The sequence below is a fragment of a genome (genome assembly GCF_019968985.1).
Source record: "MAG: Porospora cf. gigantea B chromosome Unknown PgB_NODE_302_length_23237_cov_125.53, whole genome shotgun sequence".
NCBI classification, from domain to species: domain Eukaryota; phylum Apicomplexa; class Conoidasida; order Eugregarinorida; family Porosporidae; genus Porospora; species Porospora cf. gigantea B.
The window spans coordinates 1-23237 of record NW_027178906.1 but is presented as its reverse complement, the minus strand read 5'-3'; the positions used below and the strand labels follow the sequence as shown (position 1 = coordinate 23237).

General features: G+C 52.1%; 15 protein-coding genes across 19 annotated transcripts; 6 read left to right on the top strand and 9 right to left on the bottom strand.

Moving 5' to 3' along the window:
- Nucleotides 1-144: 144 nt before the first annotated feature.
- KVP17_000184 (uncharacterized protein) lies at nucleotides 145-1725 on the bottom strand (the record flags this gene model as incomplete). Its single annotated transcript, XM_068518747.1, has 1 exon — nucleotides 145-1725. One exon carries the CDS (start codon nucleotides 1723-1725, stop codon nucleotides 145-147), a length of 1581 nt encoding a protein of 526 aa, XP_068375644.1.
- A 265-nt stretch (nucleotides 1726-1990) lies between these two features.
- KVP17_000190 (uncharacterized protein) lies at nucleotides 1991-3442 on the top strand (the record flags this gene model as incomplete). The annotated part of the gene is made up of 1 exon (XM_068518799.1): nucleotides 1991-3442. The coding sequence occupies one exon, from the start codon at nucleotides 1991-1993 to the stop codon at nucleotides 3440-3442; it is 1452 nt and encodes a 483-aa protein (XP_068375651.1).
- A 30-nt stretch (nucleotides 3443-3472) lies between these two features.
- KVP17_000191 (uncharacterized protein) lies at nucleotides 3473-4165 on the bottom strand (the record flags this gene model as incomplete). Its single annotated transcript, XM_068518800.1, has 1 exon — nucleotides 3473-4165. The coding sequence occupies one exon, from the start codon at nucleotides 4163-4165 to the stop codon at nucleotides 3473-3475; it is 693 nt and encodes a 230-aa protein (XP_068375652.1).
- A 61-nt stretch (nucleotides 4166-4226) lies between these two features.
- KVP17_000193 (uncharacterized protein) lies at nucleotides 4227-6206 on the bottom strand (the record flags this gene model as incomplete). The annotated part of the gene is made up of 1 exon (XM_068518821.1): nucleotides 4227-6206. One exon carries the CDS (start codon nucleotides 6204-6206, stop codon nucleotides 4227-4229), a length of 1980 nt encoding a protein of 659 aa, XP_068375655.1.
- A 120-nt stretch (nucleotides 6207-6326) lies between these two features.
- Nucleotides 6327-7673, top strand: KVP17_000182 (uncharacterized protein; the record flags this gene model as incomplete). The annotated part of the gene is made up of 1 exon (XM_068518713.1): nucleotides 6327-7673. One exon carries the CDS (start codon nucleotides 6327-6329, stop codon nucleotides 7671-7673), a length of 1347 nt encoding a protein of 448 aa, XP_068375642.1.
- Nucleotides 7674-7892: 219 nt separating this feature from the next.
- On the top strand, nucleotides 7893-8264 carry KVP17_000195 (uncharacterized protein; the record flags this gene model as incomplete). 2 transcript variants are annotated; one of them, XM_068518846.1, is made up of 1 exon in its annotated part: nucleotides 7893-8264. In XM_068518846.1, one exon carries the CDS (start codon nucleotides 7893-7895, stop codon nucleotides 8262-8264), a length of 372 nt encoding a protein of 123 aa, XP_068375658.1. The 2 variants fall into 2 exon arrangements, with proteins under 2 accessions (XP_068375658.1, XP_068375659.1); XM_068518847.1 differs by having other exon boundaries at nucleotides 8082-8264.
- Nucleotides 8265-8270: 6 nt separating this feature from the next.
- KVP17_000187 (uncharacterized protein) lies at nucleotides 8271-9608 on the bottom strand (the record flags this gene model as incomplete). Its single annotated transcript, XM_068518794.1, has 1 exon — nucleotides 8271-9608. The coding sequence occupies one exon, from the start codon at nucleotides 9606-9608 to the stop codon at nucleotides 8271-8273; it is 1338 nt and encodes a 445-aa protein (XP_068375648.1).
- Nucleotides 9609-9661: 53 nt separating this feature from the next.
- Nucleotides 9662-11425, top strand: KVP17_000192 (uncharacterized protein; the record flags this gene model as incomplete). 2 transcript variants are annotated; one of them, XM_068518814.1, is made up of 1 exon in its annotated part: nucleotides 9662-11425. In XM_068518814.1, the coding sequence occupies one exon, from the start codon at nucleotides 9662-9664 to the stop codon at nucleotides 11423-11425; it is 1764 nt and encodes a 587-aa protein (XP_068375654.1). The 2 variants fall into 2 exon arrangements, with proteins under 2 accessions (XP_068375654.1, XP_068375653.1); XM_068518813.1 differs by having other exon boundaries at nucleotides 9809-11425.
- A 46-nt stretch (nucleotides 11426-11471) lies between these two features.
- KVP17_000185 (uncharacterized protein) lies at nucleotides 11472-12623 on the bottom strand (the record flags this gene model as incomplete). 2 transcript variants are annotated; one of them, XM_068518761.1, is made up of 1 exon in its annotated part: nucleotides 11472-12623. In XM_068518761.1, one exon carries the CDS (start codon nucleotides 12621-12623, stop codon nucleotides 11472-11474), a length of 1152 nt encoding a protein of 383 aa, XP_068375645.1. The 2 variants fall into 2 exon arrangements, with proteins under 2 accessions (XP_068375645.1, XP_068375646.1); XM_068518762.1 differs by having other exon boundaries at nucleotides 11472-12416.
- Nucleotides 12624-12635: 12 nt separating this feature from the next.
- On the top strand, nucleotides 12636-13610 carry KVP17_000186 (uncharacterized protein; the record flags this gene model as incomplete). Its single annotated transcript, XM_068518778.1, has 1 exon — nucleotides 12636-13610. One exon carries the CDS (start codon nucleotides 12636-12638, stop codon nucleotides 13608-13610), a length of 975 nt encoding a protein of 324 aa, XP_068375647.1.
- Nucleotides 13611-13826: 216 nt separating this feature from the next.
- On the top strand, nucleotides 13827-15299 carry KVP17_000183 (uncharacterized protein; the record flags this gene model as incomplete). Its single annotated transcript, XM_068518732.1, has 1 exon — nucleotides 13827-15299. The coding sequence occupies one exon, from the start codon at nucleotides 13827-13829 to the stop codon at nucleotides 15297-15299; it is 1473 nt and encodes a 490-aa protein (XP_068375643.1).
- Nucleotides 15300-15446: 147 nt separating this feature from the next.
- Nucleotides 15447-16680, bottom strand: KVP17_005172 (uncharacterized protein; the record flags this gene model as incomplete). Its single annotated transcript, XM_068514978.1, has 2 exons — nucleotides 15447-15476; nucleotides 15580-16680. The coding sequence occupies 2 exons, from the start codon at nucleotides 16678-16680 to the stop codon at nucleotides 15447-15449; spliced, it is 1131 nt and encodes a 376-aa protein (XP_068375660.1).
- A 53-nt stretch (nucleotides 16681-16733) lies between these two features.
- KVP17_000194 (uncharacterized protein) lies at nucleotides 16734-17897 on the bottom strand (the record flags this gene model as incomplete). Of its 2 annotated transcripts, none has more annotated exons than XM_068518828.1 (1): nucleotides 16734-17897. In XM_068518828.1, the coding sequence occupies one exon, from the start codon at nucleotides 17895-17897 to the stop codon at nucleotides 16734-16736; it is 1164 nt and encodes a 387-aa protein (XP_068375657.1). The 2 variants fall into 2 exon arrangements, with proteins under 2 accessions (XP_068375657.1, XP_068375656.1); XM_068518827.1 differs by having other exon boundaries at nucleotides 16734-17723.
- A 278-nt stretch (nucleotides 17898-18175) lies between these two features.
- On the bottom strand, nucleotides 18176-19302 carry KVP17_000189 (uncharacterized protein; the record flags this gene model as incomplete). Its single annotated transcript, XM_068518798.1, has 2 exons — nucleotides 18176-18592; nucleotides 18622-19302. 2 exons carry the CDS (start codon nucleotides 19300-19302, stop codon nucleotides 18176-18178), a joined length of 1098 nt encoding a protein of 365 aa, XP_068375650.1.
- An 89-nt stretch (nucleotides 19303-19391) lies between these two features.
- On the bottom strand, nucleotides 19392-22646 carry KVP17_000188 (uncharacterized protein; the record flags this gene model as incomplete). The annotated part of the gene is made up of 1 exon (XM_068518795.1): nucleotides 19392-22646. One exon carries the CDS (start codon nucleotides 22644-22646, stop codon nucleotides 19392-19394), a length of 3255 nt encoding a protein of 1084 aa, XP_068375649.1.
- Nucleotides 22647-23237: the final 591 nt, after the last annotated feature.

Sequence of the window (23237 nt, the reverse complement as noted above, 5' to 3'; positions counted from 1 at the left end):
TTGACATTATCGGCATCTGAAACACTACAGGGTCATTTTCAGCTCCGGCAGCCCTTAGAAACGCTGCTAACCACAGGTGCATAAAGCGTATTGTATGAATACCGGTCATTGAACACATCTCAGAGGATAGTCGTTACTCGCAACCTACCCCTTCACTGCTCTCGTCATCGCCTCAGCCAGCTGGTCGGTCAAGACTCCTAATCCAATGGCTCGGAAGAAATTCACAGCAAATCTACTGTTCTTCGGCTCATCGGTGGGGAAGAGACCCACAAGGAACTCTTGTAAAACCGGTTCCTCGATTCGAGTCTTCAGCTTGACAATCCCCATCTCCTGTGCGATCTCTTGAAACAGCACCTTTATGAAGATACGACCAGCACTGGTGGTTGTCTGTTCCGTCAGCTGAAAATGCGAAAGCACCGTCCAGGGTATGGCGTCAGTAAAGAGTAGATGAGCGAAAAACTTTGCTGTGTTGCGGAGCTTATTGGAGTCCAGACGGTGGACCGTGTTGTAACAAGACCCAAAACACTGCTCGAAGCACTGTTCATATTCCGGCCTAATGCAGCACAGTCGCTCAGCCATCAAAGAGTAGTACTTCTGGAATACCTTTTCCATAGCCGTGCAGTCAATGAGCATACGACAGACCTCCATCACCTGACCGGCCTGAATGTTCATTTGCATCAGCTTGTGTACTCCCTCTTCGAAGTTGGCAGCTGAGCGGAAGACCAAGTAGACGGCTTTCCTCAACTGAATCATCTGTTCCTCCGTGAAATCCACGATCATCGTGGTCGCGGGATCATCTTCGCTATCTTCGCTACTCGCGCCGTCCTCAGAGTCATCGGACTCTGCCTCCCCGAGGATTTCCATGGAGATCTCCTTCCAGCGGGCGGACTCCGCGGCGTACACCTCCGGGTCCGTTTCCCTGAATACATGCAGTGACTCGTCCGGTTGCAGATTCGGATCTAGCAGATCGAGAGCATGAGAGATCTGATCATCCTCATCCACGAGATCGAGGTCGTCGGGAAGTCCTGGATAGTCGACAAATCTTTTTCGCATAGCGTCAAAAATGCGGTCGATGGCGTAGAGCACCTTAACCTCGCATGTGCCCTCTCGTTGGATAGCTCTCAATCTCTCGACTACAGACCTGTACGCCTGAACGCTGACCTCCTCCAAGACCTGCCCCACCTCCAGCATGAAGTTTACGCACACCTCAACGGAGTCATCAGTAGGCCTTTCAAGGAGGAGAGCGATCAGCTGCAGCGCTATAATTTCATGCGCCACTCTCTGATTGACAAGATGAGCGATGAACGCCACACAAGCCTTGGTGAGGATCTTGTCGTTCCGCCGGTATGCTCTCCTAAACTGGAGGATGAGGCGTTCGATAAGCAATTTGCCAACTTCGGGGAGTTTGGAGTTGATTATCGCTATCATCGCCGCAAATATCGGGGTGAACTCTGGAGACGACAACTGCGCCTTCAGCACCGTCCTCACAAGCAGAGCTCTACCTCGAATAAGGTTCTCTCTGAACAGCTCCACCGTGACTTCTGCAACGTTGCTCCGACTAGCCTTGTTGACTAGGCCATTGATGGATTTGCGGAGAGCCTCCCACTCGAGCCTCTGACGTTGAATGGGATCTGAAGCACTCTTTCGGAGCTGATCTTCAAAGAGCGTCTGGAGTTTGTGAGGCGGCACGTAAACGCCACCAGAGCGGATGGGGCGGGATGCCATGAAGAAAAGGCGATTTTTCGAAATGCCAAGACGGTCGTATTCTTCTGATGATTCGCACTCGAGGCGCCGTCGCCACAAAGATCGGAACGACAGAAGGAAGGAGAGAAAGCAACCTTCGAGCAGCCTCAGCTGCAGTGCAGATCCCAAACCCAGAAAAAGTCATGACCACCGAAGACGTAAGCATTCCTCGGAGTCCGAGGAAGGACCTCCTCCTTTGGTTCTGAAAGGCGACGAACTGCCAGTCGGCTTCGAAAGCCGACCAAAGATGCGTGAACCCCGGGAACTCCGAAAGGAAAGGGCGACGGAGACCAAGAAGAGCAGGCCATCTACTGAGACTAATGAACTCGCAGAACCCAAGAAGAAGAATCCAAAACCACGTGAGGAGTCCAAAACCGACGACGAGGGATCCATGTCCGACCGGAAGATGCCTAAGGATGACGGAAGATATGACCCTACGGCCCTTGCGGTGGAGGTGGAGGTGACCAATAGATTGACCCCTGCTCCGGAGCCGATAACTGACTGGAAAGATCTTAAACTCGACGAAAAGATTCTCTCAGGCCTCTATGGCAAGGGCTTTCTGCAACCCTCGAGCATCCAACGCATTGCCCTCCCCATCCTTCTTCGTGAGAAGTCGAATCTTATCGGCCAGAGCAAGAATGGCACGGGAAAGACCGCTACGTTTTCCTTGGCGATGATTTCAATTGTGGATCCAAAGATTCCTTTTCCCCAAGCGGTGGTCGTTGCCCCTACGCATGAGCTGGCGAAGCAAAACCAAGCCGTTCTGGACGAGATCGCCAAGTACACCGAGTTAAAAAGCTACTGCGCCATTCCAAACCAACCTGCTTGCGAGACTGCACACCTCGTATCAGGAACACCCGGTAAAACCCTAGACCTCTTCACGGGCCGCTCAGCGGTGTCCATGAAGCATATCAAGATGCTGGTCTTGGACGAAGCGGACCACCTGATCAACCCGAAGCTAGGGTTACACATGCCTGTCAATCAGTTAGTAGCACGAATGGGGAAAATGGGAGTCAACTGCCAAAAGGTTCTCTTTTCGGCGACGTTTGACGAGCGCCTCCACTCATACGCCAACAGTTTCGCCCCCCAAGCCACTTTCCTCCGAGTGAATCAGAAGAACCTTGTTCTATCACACGTGGAGCAGCGTTACGTAAGCTGCGTGGATCGCGACGACAAGTATGCTAAGCTACTAGAACTCTACTGCATCATGGTGATCAGTCAATCCATCATCTTCGTCAATTCCAAGGAGCTGGCGCTCAATCTCGCAAAACGGATGACAGCAGACAAACATTCAGTCTCCGTCATCTGCGGGACCGGAGGCGCTGCCTCGATGACCAGTGAGCAGAGGGAGAAGACTATGGAAGATTTCAGGACAGGAGTAACTAAGGTGCTCATCACAACAGACCTGCTTGCCCGTGGTATCGACGTCCCTCAAGTCACACTCGTCATCAACTATGAGATGCCCATCAGTATGGAGAGAGGCGCCCGAGGCAGGGAGAGCTGTCCGGAAACATATCTTCATAGAGTTGGCCGAACCGGACGATTTGGTCAACGCGGGTTAGCAATCAACTTTATCATTCCTGGTCATCATGACGAGTTGCTTTTACAACAGGTCGAAGAATACTTTGGCACCAAGGTGGCTGAGCTTGCGATGGATATGGACGTCATCGAAAAGATGATGAAGGAGATGACCATTTAGTAAAGACATGACGATATGCAGATCTGATAGTTATGTGATTATGGTTGGCTTACGACACTTCCGGCAGTCACTAACAATTACCTCTTCTGTGTCTCCCACAGCAATCTTGGCCGTAAAACGTCGTCCGGCAGAGGCCGATGTAAATGGCAGGGCCGCAGATCCTCGCATGACGCGCACGTCACAATTTTGTGACGGAATTCGAAACACGCCGCAGTAACCGCAGAAACTTGTGAGCGCCCTCTCTTTTAATTTGTTCTTCGGAACTGGCAAACAGCAATCACGTCGAATATACCCCGCGAGGCAGGGAGCGATCAGCGCCATTCTGGCCGCCGCTGTTAGCTGGTACTCTACAGTTCGCTTTCTGGCAAGTTCATCGTACTTGGCCTTGCAATTCTGGGCCAGTGCTGCCTTATAAGGCGCCATCTCCTCGTTTGTCATACCCTTCAATGATGTGGGGTCCGACCCCAATGACGCAGCAAATGATGACGGTGTTGTCGATTCTTCCACGGCCTGCAAAGACGGAGAGAACATGCAGAAACCTGGCGCTGACCATAGGGTGCCCACATGTTTCGTTCCTTTTGGAGTGCTTTTAGGTTTAGATTTCTTGATGTGCTTCGCTGGTCGCGCCGTTGGCGCCGACACCGCCGATCGACCGCTAAGAAGCGCGCGGGCAGACACTGCCAAACTCTCCAATCCTGCTTTCCCTCGTTTTTGTCGGAACATCGAGAAATTTGGGGAAATGAGCTGGCGAGGCACCAAGACCGGCAATTGCGAAGGCAAAAAATCACTTTCGAGGTTTCTGCTTGATCTTCTTCTGCCTTTTCTTGACGTGTTTAGGAATCTTGGTTTTACGTTTCTCCCGGTTCATGGCTTTCACCATCTTCTTCCATTCCTTCGGATCTACGTCCTCAGGAATCTTACCATCAAAGATAAGGGCCTTCTCTCCTTCGTCTTCGTGGTCTTCTTCGTCTTCCTGGTCGTCCTCACTACTCTCACTGCTTTCGCTCTCGGTCTCGCTCTCGCTTTCTACCTCGACAGGCACCGCAAGGGCTCCGTACTCCAGCGGTTGGCCTTTCGCAATACGCGCCAACTCACTGTTCAGCACGTCGGTTCCCGAAACTTCCATCAACGACCCTGGACGCCAACAGTGCAGCATAAGATTCTCTTCCGTTTCCTGATCTGCCTCTCGTGGCACCAACGCCTGCCTGTCAACATACTTCACCAAGCAGGCACAGAACAGCCGCAGTCGCAGACGGTTGGCAACGTAGCTCCTAGCCGACTTCAACGCGATTGGCTCGAAGGTAGTCTTATGGCGTTCTCCCATGCTTAACAGCAAGGGATGAGTTCCCAGGTCGCTTTCATCAGTTGGTTTATCATCAGGAAGGCAACTCGTTTCAGCATCAGTGTTGCTGTGGTCGGTGTCAATGCGCTTCGTTGTGGTGTCTTCAAGGCCAACAGTGTCCTCCTGGAACTCTAGGGACACCGGCAAATTTCGCTTGCGTTTCTGGGCTCGGTCGGCGTTGTTCTGGACACCCTTTGCTTCTTTCTGCAGTCGCATCTTCGCAAAATGAGCGTCCTTCTTCACTTTCAGGTTCCGAACATGACCCATCTCAGTGACGGTATCAGTATGGTGCCGGTTGATATGCCCACGCACGTTCTCAAGGGTGGCGAGGCTGTACGTACGATCATACTCAGGCCAGGTTCCTTCAGCAGGGTCGCACTCGCCCAGCCAAGGATCGATGGTGGGGTCCTCCAGAACCATAACCTCGTCAGGCATTGTTAGCATCGTTTCATAGTCTTGGAATTCCATTGGAAGTCGCTCCTGAATGACGAATTCGTAAAGCTGTTTGGAGGTTAATGGAACCAACTCCTCGGCCAAACGCGGTACACATGCAATGGAATCAGGGCAGCTGTCACTCTCACTCAGCCCTCCTGCCAACTTGGAGTTGAAAAACTGAGTAACCCTAATGCAATCGCGCTTCAAAAAGAAATGTGCTTGGGGATGGCTGAGATCCACGGACTGGCTTACGTCGATTATGTAAGGATGGTTGAGATGCATGAGTAGATTGTACTCAGATAGATCTCCGTGGACAAGATCGCATCGATATAAAAGTTCCTTGAGCAGGGCCACCGTCTCGATATAGACACGGCGCCACTCGGGAACGGAGAGCCCCTTGACATCCTTAAGTCTAGGGGCCGCAGTGCCCTCATGTCCGACGAATGTCATGCAGAAAACATGTCCTCGGATATCGATAGGGATGGGGCATCGTAGACCCTCAGTCAAAATACGGCGAAGGTTTCGGAACTCCTTTTCGCACCATTGTGTCACCATTTGCCGCGGGTTACTGCCCTTGTACTTGTAGAACCGGAACTCACCATCTACATAGCGAGCCCGGTCTCGAAAAACTAGGATAGAAGTCTTGAACACCTTCAACGCTCTGTCCTCAACGTCGTCCAGCTGAGCGTAGTACACGTTTGCCTCTTTTCCCGTTGAAACTGCGCCATACATATTCGTGAAGACACGAGCACGGATAAGCTTATGCAAGAAGCCGAATGTCCGCTGATCCAGGACCAAGTCAGTCGTTTTTCGGGACTCCTGCGTCAAACCATAGTTCTTCTTCTGACCAGCCTTTTCACAGCGGGTACGGTCGTTGGTTACTGCATGACTGTCGCCTGTCATGAATCCCTTTGACTCCCTCCACAGGCGCTTATCTTGCCTGGCCAAAATTAGATCGTCATTCAGGTCGACATTCAGAGACGCCATGGAAATGCAGATTAAAGTACTTCTTAACTCGAGCGCTCAAGCGACACTCTGAGTCATCTGTAGCACCACGCCGGCATCCGGCCTTCTGGGGCGATTGCTTCAAGAAATGCCCAATTGCTAATGAGCTACCGCTCACCTAAGGGTCAGGCGGTCGTTTTATCGGTGCTCATGTTCGCAGGGCCAAGCACCTACAATGCGCTCTGCATGCTGCAGTCCATGACGACCTGTAATATTGTTGCCTACGGTTCCGTCGTGTGTCTCGGCGTCCTCCACCATTGGATCAACGTGACAAGGAGGCTCCCGGGAGTTGCTTTCCAGAACAAGACACGTATTGATATGTTTCTGGGCTCCATTCTTTATCCTGTGGCGTTCGCTCTGTTATTACGCCGAGTCCTTTGGACCGACATTGTTGGAGGGTTAACGGTATCAGCTGCTGCATGGTTCTTCTGGAGCTCTGTAACGACGCGCTGCTTCGCCTACAGCTTTAGTCGTGACCGTAGAGTCTACACATCATCCCTCCGAAGAGGATGTAACCTCGGAAGTCTTTTTGCTGCTGGGCTAATGACTGCTTCCAACTGGGACAATAAGGGGGTCTCCCTGACGGATATGTCCTGGCTTATTGTGGTGGCGGTGGGGTTCTTCGGTGGGCTTTTGCCCAACCTCTGGCTTCTTTCGCCTAATGAGGCATTGGAGGGTGACGGGGTGGAAGCCCCAGCTTGGCTGCCGCCTACCCTTCTGAAGGACATCTTCACACCAAGGATGGGTCCTCTGTACATCGTCTGTGAAATTACAGTCGGATTCTTAGGAGTACGAATCCAAGCGATGTACTCGGTGCGTTCTCGGTGCTTCAATTTGACGATAGCGGCAATTTTGCAACTGATCGTCAGCAGCTGGTACAGCCGCGACATAGAGAATACAGTCTTACAAGTCAAAGCCCAGACTATCCGTTCATGGGCATTCATGGCCGTCACAACTGTCTCTTGCTACGCCTTAAGCTATGGTTCCCTGTCGATGGTGCCTGATTGCATGCATCTTCACTCAGTCTGCCATTGGGACATTTTTGAAGACCTTGGGAAGGGGAGTTTCAACGGTTCCGGAACAGTAGCCTTCTGTGCCCTCTCCCTCTGCAACGTGGTGATCACGCAGTTCACGGAGTGGATTTTGCCTGCCAGCGCTCCAGACGACCCAAACTTACATCAAACTAGATTGGCGGTTTTCTGGCTTGCTCGCTCTTTGGGATGTGTCATCTCATGGTGCATAGTTATCGCCGGGATCCCACCTTGGGTATCGCTTCATGTGGCGTGTACCTTGACAGCAATTGGGCTGTTCGGATCGTATTTCGCTCTGGTGTTGGTGCACGAGGCGAAGTCCAACATCCGTATCGGAGAAACGGACTCAACCACCAGCAACGAGGAGCCGTCCACAGAACCCTCGCTTGTGCTGCGTGACTGGCATTCGTGTCAATGACGTAGTCATTACTCGGCCAGTCCGTTGATATTTCTACCTGACGAGCTTCCTGTAGATGCAATTTTTTACCTGCCTCGGATGGAGTAACTTCCAGTCACACTTGTGTTGGTTGCTGCAAGTATGAGGCATCAACCAACACAAGTGTGTCGGTCTCGTTGCAAATGGTCAAACTTCTGGTATGTCGAAGCTTCTCGAGGTGCATATTTTGACAAGAGTGCAATGTCTTCGCAAGGGCAATCTACCATCTGGCTTGCTGTTCTTTTACCTTTTCTCATTCTGATCTGTGTCTTTGCCTGCTACTGCGGGTTGGCAGCGGCCCTTGTAAGCGATGAAGAGGAACGAAGTCGAGAGCGCGAAGCAGCGCCAACGGTAGTTGTTCATCTAGACGAAGAAGCACAATCTAACCCCATGAAGACCTCTGCCGCAAAAGACTACTACTCCTCAGCGTTGGACGAGGAACGAGATAAGACTTCCACGTTAGAAGCCCGAGTGGAGTGGCTTCAAAAAGCCAACGCAATGCAAGAAAAGAACAGACCCCCCATCCAAGACAACAGTCAGGGAATTTCAGGCGCTTTCGATGTTGAGAAGTGAACGACTTTAATGAGGGTTCGCCATTGCAGCGATGTCGACAATTAGACTAAAATCCTTCGGTGTCATCAGCTGCTGCTCAAGGACAACCTCTCGCAAGTCCTTATCCTGTGACAGCGCCTCCTTCACCACCTCGGCCACTCGGTCGTAGCCAAGCACCGGTGACAGGGAGGTCGCTACCATCAGACTCGACTGCACATACTTCGCCACCACTTTCTCGTTCAACTGCATACCGACAAGGCAAAACTCAGTAAAGGACCTCAGCCCGTCCGTAAGCAGTTCTACAGAATTCAGTATGTTCTTGATGATCAGAGGGTTGAACGTATTGAGCTGCAAGTTCGAATGGGTCATTGCCACTGAGTTCGCCGTATGCAGCCCAATCACCTGTGCAGCTACCATCCTCAACATTTCACATTGGGTCGGATTCACCTTTCCTGGCATTATTGAGGAGCCCGGAGCATCGACTGGAAGAATCCACTCCGCCAGCCCACACCTGGGCCCCGAAGCCAGCAAAATCAAGTCATTGGCCATCTTCATGCACCCAGTCGCAAGCGTCATCAGTTCCCCAGACAACCTCAACAATGCATCGTGGTGGGAAATATGGTGAAAGGGGTTCGTTCTAGGGTCGTGGTGGTCGAGGCGCAAGTGTGGCCACTCAGCCATCAACTGGACCCTTGCAAGGTACCCAAAGTCCTTGGTTGCGTTAAGGCCTGTGCCCACGGCAGTGCCTCCAAGTGGAATCTTCGGCAGCTCAGTGAAGAAGATCCGATCAATGTTCTTTCTGGCAGACTGAAGAATGCTTTTCCAAGCTAGTAACTCGGCACTAACGGGCATGGGAACGGCATCCATCATATGAGTCCGACCAATCTTCACAGTACCACCGCAATCTTCAGCCTTCTGCGTCAGTACTGTCATGGAGTACGTCAGCGACTTCGAGAGCTCTCCCCAACTTTCCATCGCCGCAAGGTGCATGGCGGTTGGGAAAACACAGTTGCTTGACTGGCCCAGGTTTACATGATCGTTGGGGTGGATTTGAAGCTCCTCAGTGCTCGCCATGCTCGCCAACACCTCGTTGACGTTCATATTAGTGTTTGTGCCACTTCCGGCCTGCCACACCTTCAACGGGAACATTTCCTCGTTGAAGTCACCGCGTAAAACCTCCTCACATGCCTTAACTATCGCATTCCGATATTTTCGGTCCAATACGCCCTGCTCCGCATTGACATGCGCCGCCGCGAGCTTTATCCGTACGAGAGCCCTTAGGACTTCAGTGGGCATTCGCCACTCCTCTTGTCGTCCGATATTAGTTCGACCCACTGCGGCAGTTGTGTGAGCACCAATTGTCATTAGGAGAAGTTTGATTTCAACTAGTAGGACCCCAAATTCATAAATTTCTTTAAATGCTTCATCGTGGAGTCCAAGTCCAGTCTCTACCGAGCTCTGCGGCATCTGCCAACTCGGACCTACTGACTCGCGTGCTGCGGTCCGCCCGTCGCTCTGGACAGCGCGTCCCGGTCTCAGCCGCTCTATTGTCGAGTGCTGCTGGCATGATGAGCGGCATCCGCATAGACAATGATCTTTTCCAATTCGACAAAGAAGCGGACGTAATGGAATACGGTCCTACTACTCGCCAGGATGGCAACCTTCTCTACCCATCTAATTTCTTTTGTAGTCCAAATCCCAAAGACGGTAAAGGTGGGGACTATATCCCTGTCAATGAACTCAAAAGTTTCCCTCTGGCTAGTGAAGACACCTTCGAGATCTCCACAGGACAGTTTAGGATTGTCGTGTTCGGTCGACCATTCTTTTTGACTCCAGAAGTCGACGAAATGGCTACCCGGCAGCAGCCTGAACCTCCAAAAAAGAAGAAAAGCCGCGAACCAGTTCCATTTTTCTACATGAAGCTACAATCCGTGGACACCCGCAACAAGTGCTGGGTTGACCTTCCTAAAGAGACTCAGCTGGGCCCATTCGCCAAGCGTCATTTTGGGGAGAAGCTCCTCTCGTTGCAGGCGCTGGTGACGGCCTTAAGCTACTCTGAACCCTTCAACGACCCCGATAACTCGAAGAGGGAAGAAATATCCAAAGCCTTGACCGACTTCCGAACGAATGACCAGCCTCTGATTGCATCTGAAGTCGAAAAGGAGGTCATGGTCGGCGCCGTGGAGGCAACCATTAGGAAGATCCGTAGTACAGGTGCTCGCCTCTTCCTTCCAGGAAGCGCTAAAGATGCGCTAGGCAACTCCTCCTTCGATAAATTGGGCGGCGCAGAGGAACAAAAGAAGAAGGTCCATGAGCTTATCAACGCGACCTTCATCAGCTCGGATATCACCGCGAAAGTCTATGAAGCGATGACTGGATCATCCTCAGTCAAGGTCCCCAAGATCGTAATGTTCACCGGCCCACCCGGCGTCGGAAAAACTGAGATGACAAAGGCTGTGGCTCAGGAGTGTAAAGTGCCGCTGATTCTGGTGGAGACGTCGCAGGTAATGGACATGTGGGTTGGTTCAGGCGAGAAGAAGATCGCGACGATTTGGGAAGGAGCACGAAATCTCGCAAAGATGGTACCCGAGTATCAAGGCTGCTTAATAGTTATAGACGAGATAGAAGCCATCGTACCCAAGCGTAACGGCCCAGACGTCCCTGTGCATGCAACACGTATGGTATCGACGATACTTCAAATGGTGCAAGGTACACTGGATGACTCCAGCACTATGCTCGTCTGCTGCACCAATTATCCTGGAAACATCGACGACGCGTTCATGTCTCGAGTGTCTGAGATGGTGAAGTTTGGTTTGCCATCTGAAGCGGACCGCGCTGACATCTTCAGAAAGAAGCTCACTGCGTCATACGAGCCGTATCTAGAGGAGATGGCGAAAAAAAGCGTGGGGTTCTCTGGTCGAGATATTCAAAACGTCGTGGATGCTGCGGGTCGTCGTCGTGTCCACGAGGTTACGGACGTGATCACGAGAGACGGCAAAGATGCTGAAAAGTCGATGAGCGCGGACGTGTACAATGTGCCACACAGCTACCTTCTCGACGCCATTGACGTCAAGAATAAACAACGCACGGCGGCGGACTCGAAGAAGGCTGCTGACAACCAGCTAGCCCCCATGCTCCAGATGCTCAAAGACGTCGAAGGGATGCGTAAGAGCCGCGCTTGACTCCTTTAACTGCCTATAAATGATTCGTGGATCAATCATCAGCTTTTCACCTGTCTCCTCGCATTCTTTTCGCTCGTCTCTCCTCTTCTGTGGGGGCGCCAGGTCGGCGGTTGTGTTTCCAGTAGTCGTTGCGGGAGGGGGGGATTGGAGTGAGGTTAGGGGTCAGAACGGTGCAATCCCGCTTAATCAGTCGACCTTCAAGGTCAACAACGGCATCCCAGGCCGGAATTACTGCTTGAATTCCATCAGGGTAGTCTATGGAGTCGACGATTTGCATCTTCTGCACATCAATCGTCAGGACTTGATTTCCGTTCGTCTTCTCCACCAGTGCCAGACATGTGAAGGCGTCCACAGCTGTTAGTTTGGAAGGAATTCCGGCGTCAATGGTTATGCAGCCCAGCCGTTGGCCACTTGTAGTGTCCCAAAAACAAATGTCCTTATCAGCAGCAGCAGACATCACTAGTTCACCCATGATGAGCACGTCTGAGATAAACTCCCGATGCCCCAGGCCGATCCAATGTGTATTTTCGAGCGCCTGTAGCGATCCAACTCGAATCTTTTCATCACGGTCTCCAGTCACGAGTAAATCTCCAAGCGTTGGGTGGGAACCTGTTGAGAAGCACGTGATTGTGGCAAGATGGCAGAACGAGGGGTAAGATCCGAGCACGTCTGCCTCGTCATCGCAGATGTCGTTCTGGGTTGGCTTCACTGCTTCCTTGCGCACTGTCATAGCGCTGGCTCCCCATATACTCGATGCAAATTCGTGCATCGTTTTATCGTTCGGATTCTTCACTAAATGAGCCGCAAGTTGGTGTTCTCCCAGTTCTCCCAGTCGCCATAGGTCAGCCATTGTAACCTTCGTAGCCTCCCCAAACTTATCCAGGATGACGAAATTTTCCTCAGCCATAGTGGCCGCCTCAGTTGGCTTCCATACAACCGCAGACGCCTTACGTCGCAGAAGAATGTCATGTTTCACCTCCAGCGTCGACATGCAAATCACTAGCACCCGTTTGTCGTCGGCTGTAGTCACGAGGACGTCTCGTCTCTCCACGTACACGACACTTCTGATTGCACCCTTGTGTACGCTCAGCTTTGTAACTGTCCCTTCCTTGTCAACGACCAGTAGCTCGCAGCCGGCGCCGTAGGCGACCTTGTCGTTCGCAACTACCCACGGACAACTTCCTGTTTGCAGTAGCATATTGCACATTAGATGACGGAGTACGTCTACGTCTCACCGGTGACCTCCCCTTTCTACAACCGGCTCGTGAAGCCGTTTTGCGTCTGGCTATGTGACCATGTGGTGCCTGAGTGCGTACCAGCTTGGTCGATCACTCTGTTTGGGCTGGGCCTTGTGCTGAGTTCTGTCTGCCTCATCACCACTGGGAACCATGTGTTGGCTGGAATTCTTTGGTCGACCTATGGTGTGTTGGATAACGTCGACGGTTGCCAGGCGCGGAAGACTGGCACCTCTTCTCGAGCTGGTGAGTTTCTCGATCACGCAGTCGACTCACTTGTGGCCTCTCTCTCGGCGTTCGCTTGGCTGAGCTCCATTGTGGACGTCACCACTGTAGAGGGGCAAGACTTCCGAGCAGGTTGGCTATTTCCGACTATGTGGATCGTAGGGCAGCTGCCCTTCTTTGTGGCGTGTTGGGCCCATCATATTCTCGGTCGTCTGTTGATTGGTTCTTCCTTCACGAAATGCGACTGGTTTACTGTCGACGAGTTCAACATTCTTTTCGTTCCAGGCCTCATTATGTCAAGGGGTATCATCCCCAGTCTATGGGCGCTGGAACTGGGCGCAGGCTGCAAGTTCAGCGACCTTTGGCTCCTGTTGACCTATATCGTAACGATCTGGAACCTGGCCATCGTCATGTGGCAGCTCGAGAAGGCCCCCACATTCCTTCCCCCCGCCCTGGCACTGCAAACCTGCCATGTCCTTCTAGGAACGACATTTATCGTCCGCGCTGTAACCTTCGCGATGCTGGCCATTGAAGTCATTGTTCAACGGTTCAACGTGCATTCCCGCGGCGTGTTGCGCTATCTTTGGTGGCCTCTAGTTTGTGCAATTCCGCTCTCTCAGCTGCCGGACACCATTGGAACTGGTGCCGTCATTCTGACGGCCTGGTTGGTGTATGTATGGAACTACTATCGGTATCTTTCAGACAAAAGCACAGCGAAGAAATAAGAAATCTCGACGAAGATTTAATGTGTTCTTTTTATGGATAGCGAGGCCCCTAAGCCCATATGTTCAACGGTGACCAGCTATGATTCTGCCTTCGCAATAGACACGTGTACTGCCCCAACGACATCTCCCACTCTCTGGCAGCGCGTTGTAGACGCGATCATGAAGCCGTGCTGCGGGCTTCGACCTGCCTAGTCAGGTGCTCGAAAGATCATATCCATGATATTACGCGGCTTCTGCTTGGCTGTTGTATGGGCATGGGCCTACCCTTTGTTGACAGACCCCTCGCTGCTTGAAGGGAATCTCAATCCATCGTTGATTTTCGTGTGCCCTCCAATGAAGGCGGCCTGCGCTTCGCGACACCACGTTATTGACGAACTTTGGAACCAACAGCAAAAGTCTGACAAGGTTCGCTTCGTGACTGACAAGGGAAGGATTGCTGAGAGTGACAAAGCCACGTTGGCTCGAGTTGGGTTGGCTATTGAGGAGATCTACGTCCCTTCCAACCTAAAAATCTACCGTACTGACTCCTGGCCTGTCCCCTCATACCCAGAACTTTTCCTACGTAAACTCGATGGAGAGCTGGTCGAATACCAGGGCTACTGGTCGTCTAAGAAGATTGTGGAGTGGATCGAAGCCTCGATGCGACCTCCTGTGGAAACGTTGGTAGGTATGGACAGAAACGCCACCGCCTTGGAAATTGCTGAAGCGGCGTTCCCCAACGAGTCAAAAGTTCACCTGCTTGGCGAGGCCTCCTCAAGCACAGCGCATGAGGCTTTTCGAGATTTTGCGGTGCAGGAAGCTCATTCAGCCCGTTTTGCAATTATTGAGGGGTGGTCTGGAGGCCTGTGCAGTCTCCACCGATTCAACGACTCAGCTGGTACCCGCCGTTGGAGCGTGCAAAGGCTAAGGCTACCAGATGCATCCTCAACTGCAGAGTTTCTCCGACGAGAAAACATAGACCTCCTGACGGAGATGACGCCCCAGTCATCTCCGCTAGTGGGTGCTGAACCAAAGCTGGTCGTCTTGTGTCCCAAAGAACAGTTGGAATCATGGAGATCCGGCCTTTCTACGATTGCTGCATACTGGAGACACTTCTTCATTGTCGTGTGGATAAATACTTCAGACAAGGAGATGAATGTTCGGGCTAGGGCTTTCACAGATTTCCCACCTTACGTACCATCTCCAGGAATGTTCCTAACGCCTGAGCGAACTGGATTGTTCGTCTACCCAAGACAAGAGTTCGATTCTAGGGCTATCAATAGTTGGGTCACGACAATCATGAACGGAAAGGCGCCTCTAGAATATCGGACTCAGCATGACGAGACGCAAGACTCTGACTGGCCCTCAGGCCGCCCTCGGGTGGTCGTTGGCTCCAAGCTTCGAGAACTCGTACAGCAGGCCCGCCAGGGCAATCAGGATCTTCTGGTGCTCATGCACACCGCTGTTGATAACGAAATGGTGCTTCTTGGAAAGGCCTTGGCGAATCAGAGCGGCATGCACGTGGCCACTGTGGACTGGTTTTACAATGAATGGCCCATGGATCTTTATGATAGCTGGGTGTGCACGGCGTACCCCTGTTTAAAATACTTGCGCCGGGGAAATTCGGAGCCGACGACGTTTCCAGAGCCTCTCACCAGTCAAAGTGCTCCGCGAGTTGAGCGGTTTACCCAATATCCAGTCGGTACCTGATTGGATACTGGAAGGCCATCAGAGCCCCCAAGGCTAGAACGAGTACGATTACAAACATCATGTGCAATAACAGCGGTTGAAGATGATCGAAAAGCGTGGATGCAGGCACAGCTGACGCTTCGGCCAAAAAGCGTGCTGCTACGGGCATCAAGCAGCCCAGCGGTTGCTTGGGGAACACTATGTAAGGGAGTGACCAGATTAGGGAGGAGGTGCAATACACGCCAAAGCTGCCGGAAAGCGAGACGAGGCACCTGATCCATGGTGTGTGGGGGGTACTTACCTCAGCGAAGACCCCGTAGGGTAGCATCCCACATCCCGCAACGACCAGAGCTGCACAAACATAATCATAGGGACGAATCATCGGCAACAAAACATATCCTAGGAATCCACAGGCAAGAACGAGAAGACCTGAAGTCATCAACCACCAGGCGACCTCCTCCCCAGTTTGGGAGATTTCAGCGACCTGCAACGAATACCTCAGCAGCAGCCTTTCCAAGAAAGCGAAAACGCAGCATGTGAACGTAGTACCCACTACCATTCCTACAGTCAGCTTTAGCGGCCTCTCAAGGGAGGATTGATGTATCGTGGGCCACTTTACTGGTTCGTCGGTCAGAAAGCTGCTTGACTGCAAGAACCTAACGTTTTGAGTCAAACTGTCAGTGTAGTCCGAGATTGTGGAATCCCCATGGATCGTAAGATCCATAAAATGTCCCAGCGACAACTCCGATACGCTGTTAGACCGGAACCAGCTTGAACTCCTCTCGAGATACCGTGTGGTGCCATGGTCTAAAGGGACCTCTTTGTAGCTTGGTTGTCGCTTGGCAGAACGGTAGAACACAAGTCCTAACATTCCCATCCCATAGGGCACACAGGGTAGCGCCAACACCACCTTCACAACGGTCACGTCATTCTTGGAGATGAGACCCATCAGTCCAGCAGATATATACGCTGATACGATCCCAATCAGGTCGCAAACGCCCATCCGTATCATGTGTGTGATCGCAGCCTCCTCAGAGGGACAGAGATGCAGCAGCGCAAAGGGAGCGGCAACTGCCAGAATCCCAGCTTGAAATCCCCCCAAAATTTGAAACGCCAGAAGACACAGCGGTTGCTCGAACAATTGGGACGAGAACACACAGGCCACCACCCCCCCAAAGCATCCAATCGCCGCAAGCCAATCAACGCGCACCCGGTCGAACAGGAGGCCCGCTAACACCACTCCTGCAAACGCCGAGATGCTACCTGCAATTGTAGCGGCACCGAACGGAGCTCTTTTCCGAATAAGCATTAGAGGAGTCAGCCCCTCTAGAGAGGCTCGGCTCATGCTCGCCGCCAAAAGCGCCAGGCACACGCAACCGCCAACCATTCGGCTTTTAGACATTATTCAATAGACGGACAGCATCCACGAAACTTGTTACGGTCGAAATGTTGCGGTCAAGTCAACCCTCCAGCAAGGGGGAGCGAGTTGAGATTCATCAGCACAACAAGCAAATGTATTGCTCCTCCAACGAGGAACACGGCAGTCAAGGGTAGATACCTCTCCAGTACAGCCCCGACGGCACCTCCAACGCGTCCCATCGTGAAGCAGGCAGATATCAATTTGGCCGGTGTCTCGACATCTGCGAAGGCGACGCAGCTTAAAGAGAACGCTCCCACATTTGCCTGGTTCGTAGCCCAAATCAGGGCGAACTGTAGGAGGGCTCGCAGGCTTATGCTGTCGCCTATCGGGTAAAGGAAGGAGCTGCTAACTGTGAGAGCGATGGCAACAAAAACCCCCGTTACGCGTAAATGCTCCTGAATGCCCAGACGTAGCATGCCGAAGTAGCCCAGCAGCCCGCCTCCGATGACTGCCACAATGTCGACATACGAGATCAGTGGTGTATCTTGTCCCACCATCCTGACGACGAGATACCAGCTCACGTTGTTCATGAAGTAAAACCCGCCACCCATCATCACTCTGAGGACTTTTTCCTTAACGCCGAGATGTTTAACGGAATACCTCAGACTCTCATCAGCGACTTCCCACAAAGCTAGTTGTGACTGTGCTCGCTTCACTTCTAGTCCTGCTGAGATGAGGGACACGTCACGTATGAGGCTGGAGCTGGTGGCGGGAGGCGGTATGGTAGGGTCCATGGGGTTTATAACGACGCCCCGCAACGATTGTCCAAGCGGAACGAAAAACACCAAGGAGGATATCAGTCCAAAGCGCACGCCATACAGCGTCCTAAGGCTTTCTTCATGCCCATAGAAGAGGAACTCAGCCGTGGTCATGACTACATCTGGAAGCATCAGACCGATGGTACCCATGAGTTGTATGTGAGATAATACCCACACAGCGTCATCGATGCAAAAAGTGGCATCCATGACGAATACTGCCAGCAGGTAGTACCCTCCTCCAGCAGAACATCCCACAGCGGCTGCCATTGCATGCCAAACCCAAAAACTTTTCGTAGACACGATAAGTGCCGCCAAAGAAGCCAGTATAAGGGCTGTGGCCGTGGTTGCAAACACAGCCCACCGCGAACTTACCTTGCCGTGCACCAACCCACAGCACATCGTTCCAACTCCAGACCCAAGAGCAGCCGTCAATATCAACATACACGACGGACTAAATGAGTTGCCGCAAAGGGCTTGGCCGGCGTCATACAATTTCGCGCATCTGCCACTCAAAAGCGAGTTGTGTGCATACTGGACACCCATAGCGCAAAACCCAAGACGTTTAAGTGATCTCTTGTCAGAGACAAATACTTTCAGACCTCGTTCGGTGTCAGGGTGCACCACGATGACGAGTTGGATTTTCAACTATTTGGCGCCCTTCGCTGGGAGATCATCGGCAAGAGTACACACAAAAACGTTACTCCAAATAAAAACCAATCTCAGTTCTCCTGAGCCTTCACCGCCTTTGCAAAGAACAGTCGGAGTACCCGCAGCCCTCTCGAAGTCGAAAGGACAGAGTGTCGCGTTCTCTTGTCTGATATCTGCGCCTGGTTTTTTGTTTTCCAGAAGACGGCAGTTCCGCATTCTGGCCGGATTTCAAATCCCATATCCATGAAGTCCAGGCCTCCTGTAGCACCATCATCCAGAAATATAGTGCACACGGCCTCAAATAAACTCTTCTCTTTGGCCTCCTGCAGTGGTGGCAGACCTGGAGCATACGATTCGAGTACGCAAGCCTTCAGGGCACTGCCTTCCGGTACGGGAAGGACACCCATGACACGATTGGAAATCATGTCAATCAGCTTCGATCGCATTTCCTTGCAATTGACACGGTTATCCTTCCAAGGAACGATTTTCTGAATGAGCGGATCACTTCATGTCTTACGGATTCAGGAAGCGTCTCAACCTCGCGAAGTAAAAATTCCACCTCGAATGGACTTAGAAGTCCGCCAACAGTCATTAACTCAGGGTCTGAGTAGACCTTGATCACTGCTACGGTACTCTCTGCAGCCTGCGCTGTGCTGCTACCTCCATCTGGCGCCGCCAGTGTCAGAACTTTGTACTGTCCGACCATCTCGTTCACAACTCGTGCGTACTTTTCATTGACAGCCTTCTCACCTGTCAGCTGCTCCCTAAGGAGATGCATCTCCAACGAGCTCTTACCGCTGATCATGTCGTTCAAGTTGCCCTTGTTCATTTTGTCAAGCAGCGCCAAATTGTGGCCGTTCAAGTCCTGCATGGCCTCGAAATCAGGGCTCTCTGCGCTTACAGGAGCCAAGCCCTGAATAGGAAGGGGCTCAGGGGTAGGTGTTCTGCTTGGCGTCACAGGGGCCAAGCCCTGAATAGGAAGGGGTTCAGGTGTAGGTGTTGCTGTGCTTGGCGTGGCAGCCAAAGTGGGAGGTATCACAGGCCTGGATATAGGAACTTTGCTTCGAAGGTCCTGCAGTTTCTTCTCTGCGTAGGTCAGAAGGAAGTTCTCAACGAGAGGACCATTTTCGTCCTCAAGCACATATATCAAGTCAATCAAAGCGGTTAGCTTTGCAGAAGGATGTCGACAGTAATCCATTAATTATCAACCGACTCCTACTTTGGGAAATCAACGAATCATAACTCATCCTTTATCAGTACAGCTTCAATGGTCAGTAAGTCAGTATTTTACAGTGTACACGACTCGAACTCCTCCACAACAGTCTTACCCATGTCTTGTGATGACACCGCCTCTAAGAATTCTTTGTCATGTTTAATGGAGTGGACGATCGCACGCAATTGTGCGTTGCAGAGCAACTGATGCTGGGAGGTTACCATTACTGTGAGAAGTCTCAGCAGCGCTACTCCCTCGTCGAGGTCCTCGGTCAGCGGCAGCCAGGTCGACAGCACGTCTACCAACGGCGCCTCATCAAGGGGCCCGTGGTACATGTAAACCTTCAAGACGGCCACAACGGCGCAGTCCGCGACAGCTCTCCACGCAGGTTGAGCTGTCGCCGGAGCAGCCAGCACATCAAACAGAGACTGCAGGTTTCCCTTCAGATCACGGGCGAACACCGACGGCACACGTTCAGCGACAATTCCAACACCGTACGTCGCCGCCTGAAGCTTTAGCACGTCGACCTCGTTGGAGTTGGGGCTCCTGGTGTGCAGCACGGCCAAGGGTAGGAACTTCTCAGCCAGCTGCGCAGATCGAGGTAAGCAGTGCTCGATCACGGACGCGTATACGCACAGCGCAGCCACTCGTCCAGTCAGATTGGCTTCATCCAAGGACAACAGAACGCCGTACGGGAAGCTATAGAACTTATCAAACGACTCCCAGGCAAGCGAACCGAACATCTTCAACAGAATATTGAAGCAGTGCCAAGTGTTGTCGAATATTTCTCCCACCATCTCGTTGGAATCGCTAGGATATGACTCTGCCGCGTACAGTTTGCTGGTTTCCGGATCGTCCTCCATCTCGGCCTGCATTGATAGATTTAGGAGTCCGCCTAGCAGCAATCCACATCTCTCTAGAATCAGCATGGAAGGTCCGACGTCAAGGGGTCCTTCGGTGGCTATGAAAACCTTCAGAGATGACAGCACAATCTCCAAAGGAGGGAGGACGCACGCACTCTGGCACAGATCACTCCTCTCGGCGTGGCGGGCGAAGATCTCGAGAACCTTGAATGTCTGACTGCAAGCTTCATGCAGCGTTTTGGCTTCGGAGATGCTGATTGCGAAGATGCCACCTAACAAGTCAAGTGCCTCCTCGTTGATAACCCCGAAACGAGGGCCTTCCAAACAAGCAGTGGCCACACTGTAAAGTTTCTCCATGAGATCCGGCCCTACATTACTTGGACAGAAGCTGACGATGCTCTTAAGAGCGCGGAGAGCCTGCTTCTTCTCCTCGACCATCGCTGTGTTTATGGTGTAGACATTCTCGACTCCATGTTTGCCCCGTACAACGACATACGTGCTTTCTGCCTCCGTATTGAATGAGATGTGACCATGTCGTCTTTGAGAGGCCTTCTGGACCACCTCTGGGGAAACATCATACCGAGCAGCTTCTAGTAATCCTGGCAATACTCCCCGTACCATGTCAGTAGATCGATTAGGGAACGCTTCAGTCAATCGGCCGACGCAGAGAATGATGGCGGGCACCACTTCGCATGATTTGAACAGTGTTCGGCTTGTCTTACAGAGGCCTTCGTTAACTAGGAAGACCATATGAGACGACACAACCGCAATGTCCATCTCGATTTCCTCTGGGGCTACAGCCACTACAATTTGCCCGAATAGCTCTAGACACGCCTCGAACAAGTCGGGAATCGCTTGCTCGCCTTGCAAAGCCAACACAGTGTCATGGATACACTGTCGTGCGAACAGGAGAAAGGGCAGGTAGTAGGGTCGGAATTTATCTTGTGAGATTGTGACAAGGCTGGAGACGCAATCTATAGCCAGCTCCACTATCTCCACATCGGGAGATTGCATGGCTGAAACGAGAATCGGGTCTATCAGCGTAGGGAGTGCACAAAGCACCACTTCGTCCATTGAATGGAGATCCGACGTCAAGACGAGAGTGCAGAGCGCGGCTAGTGACTTCTTCACAACCTTAGAGCTCTTGTCGTTCAACAGGACGTTCTGGATCGATTTAATCATTTGGTCCCCCATAACATCCAACATTGTCGGCGAAAGGGTCGTGACACCCGTAAAGAAGAAGGTCAGGATGGCATGTCGAATCCGCGGGTCATTGCTAGTCCTCAGGGCCTCGATGACATGGTCTTTCAAATCGTCAAGACTCTCTTCAATCAACTGAGGCGTGTACTCTGCCACCAGCTTCAACATAGTGAAACCGGCAACTTTGCCCAGGGATGTCTCGCTTCGTGAAATGTACCTGTCAATAACTGCTCTAACGAGCTCGTCGAACCCGTCCAGCTTCTCGAAGGCCTCCAATAGCTTCCGCAGGCCATCCTGAAAAATGACGGCATCCTCGGTGCCATCCTCCTCTCCTGCAGTCTCCCAATCCCTAACGTCTTCCAGCGACATAGCTCCCACCAACAGATCAAGCAAGGAGCAGAGAGTGTTCTCCAGAAGGGCAAAGCTCATCATTCCGGCATTCTTGACGTGGAGCTGGATGAAAATCTGAAACAGGACCATTTGAGGGTCGTCGTTGTGCTTGTGCTGCGCCTTGATAGATGACAGCAGCATTCCGCGGATGCCTAGCAGCGGATCGCACTGAATCTCATCCGGCTTTAGCGCCATGACGAACGCCAACAACGCCTCCAGACAAGCCACGTCCAACGGAGGGCTCAACGCCACTTCGAAGGCGCATTCCACAACCAGAGTTATATGAGACCTGCTGTAACGCTGAGCATCGAAGTTCTCAGCCGCGGACACGGCTGTGTGGAGGGCTGCGATTCTATCGTCCCGATTACTCGAAACGAAGCCCCTCATAAGTAGTTCGCCAAGCCACGAATCCACCTCAAGTCTCGTCATAATCGGGTACTCAAGAAAAACCTCAACCAGCATAAGAAACTGGCCCAGAGGGATTGGAACCGACCCCGAGAGGAAGGACGAGAACATCTGCTGCATCTCAGGCCATTCAGTGTCCTCGAACAAAATGCCAGCAAGGGCGCCGACGCAGTCCACCAGCCGTTTGAACGTTTTGAGGTCCGTCTCCTTAGAAAGTGCGGCTAGGACACGAGTTCCTGCCTGAGTCCGAGCTTCAGAGCAGGCAACGATGGACGTTCCGTCGGTGACTATTCGTTTCCGTAGTAGAACGACGACCAGATTCCTTTCAGCTTCAGTTAAGTCTGGTTCTGCCAACAGCTCAGATAATTTCAGTAGGAACATCTCGAATGGCGTTTCATTTAGTAGCCGATGTGCATTTTGACGCCTGGATTCCTCTTCTGAGAGAAAGTCCTGCACCGCAAGCTTCAGCATCAAATTGTGCGATTTGCAGAAGACCTGGGTAGTTCCCCGTCGCTCTATTCACGACCTGGGTAGTTCCCAGCGACTTGATCACAGAGCCACTGAACACAACACGTCTTGTCATACCCCCACACCCCACACAGCTTAGGTTCGATCATCTAAAACTCAATCCCATAAGCCGTTCAAGCAGCACGTCGAGCAGCAGCGGCTCGAGCAGTGCCTCTAGCGGTCCCTCTAGCGGTGCCTCTAGCAGTGAAAAGCTGTCTGGAAGCGAGATAGAGGCACAGAGAGAGGCCAACCTGCACCTCAAGCCCAAAGGGTATGTGTGGTTTGTCGCTTGTGTGGCTGCTATGGGAGGTCTCATCTTCGGTTACGACATTGGTGGATCAGGAGGCACATTCGTATTTGACGGTTTCAGAAATCATTTCCATTGGGATCCTGTTGATAACGGTTCCAAGGAGAAGCTTGAGATGTCTCTGATCTCCGTTTTCTTTACTGTTGGAGCTTTGATCGGATGTCTACCCGCTCAGATCATGAACGACAAGCTTGGACGAAAGAAGTCTATGATGATTGAAGCGATGATCTTCACTGTTGGGGTTACCA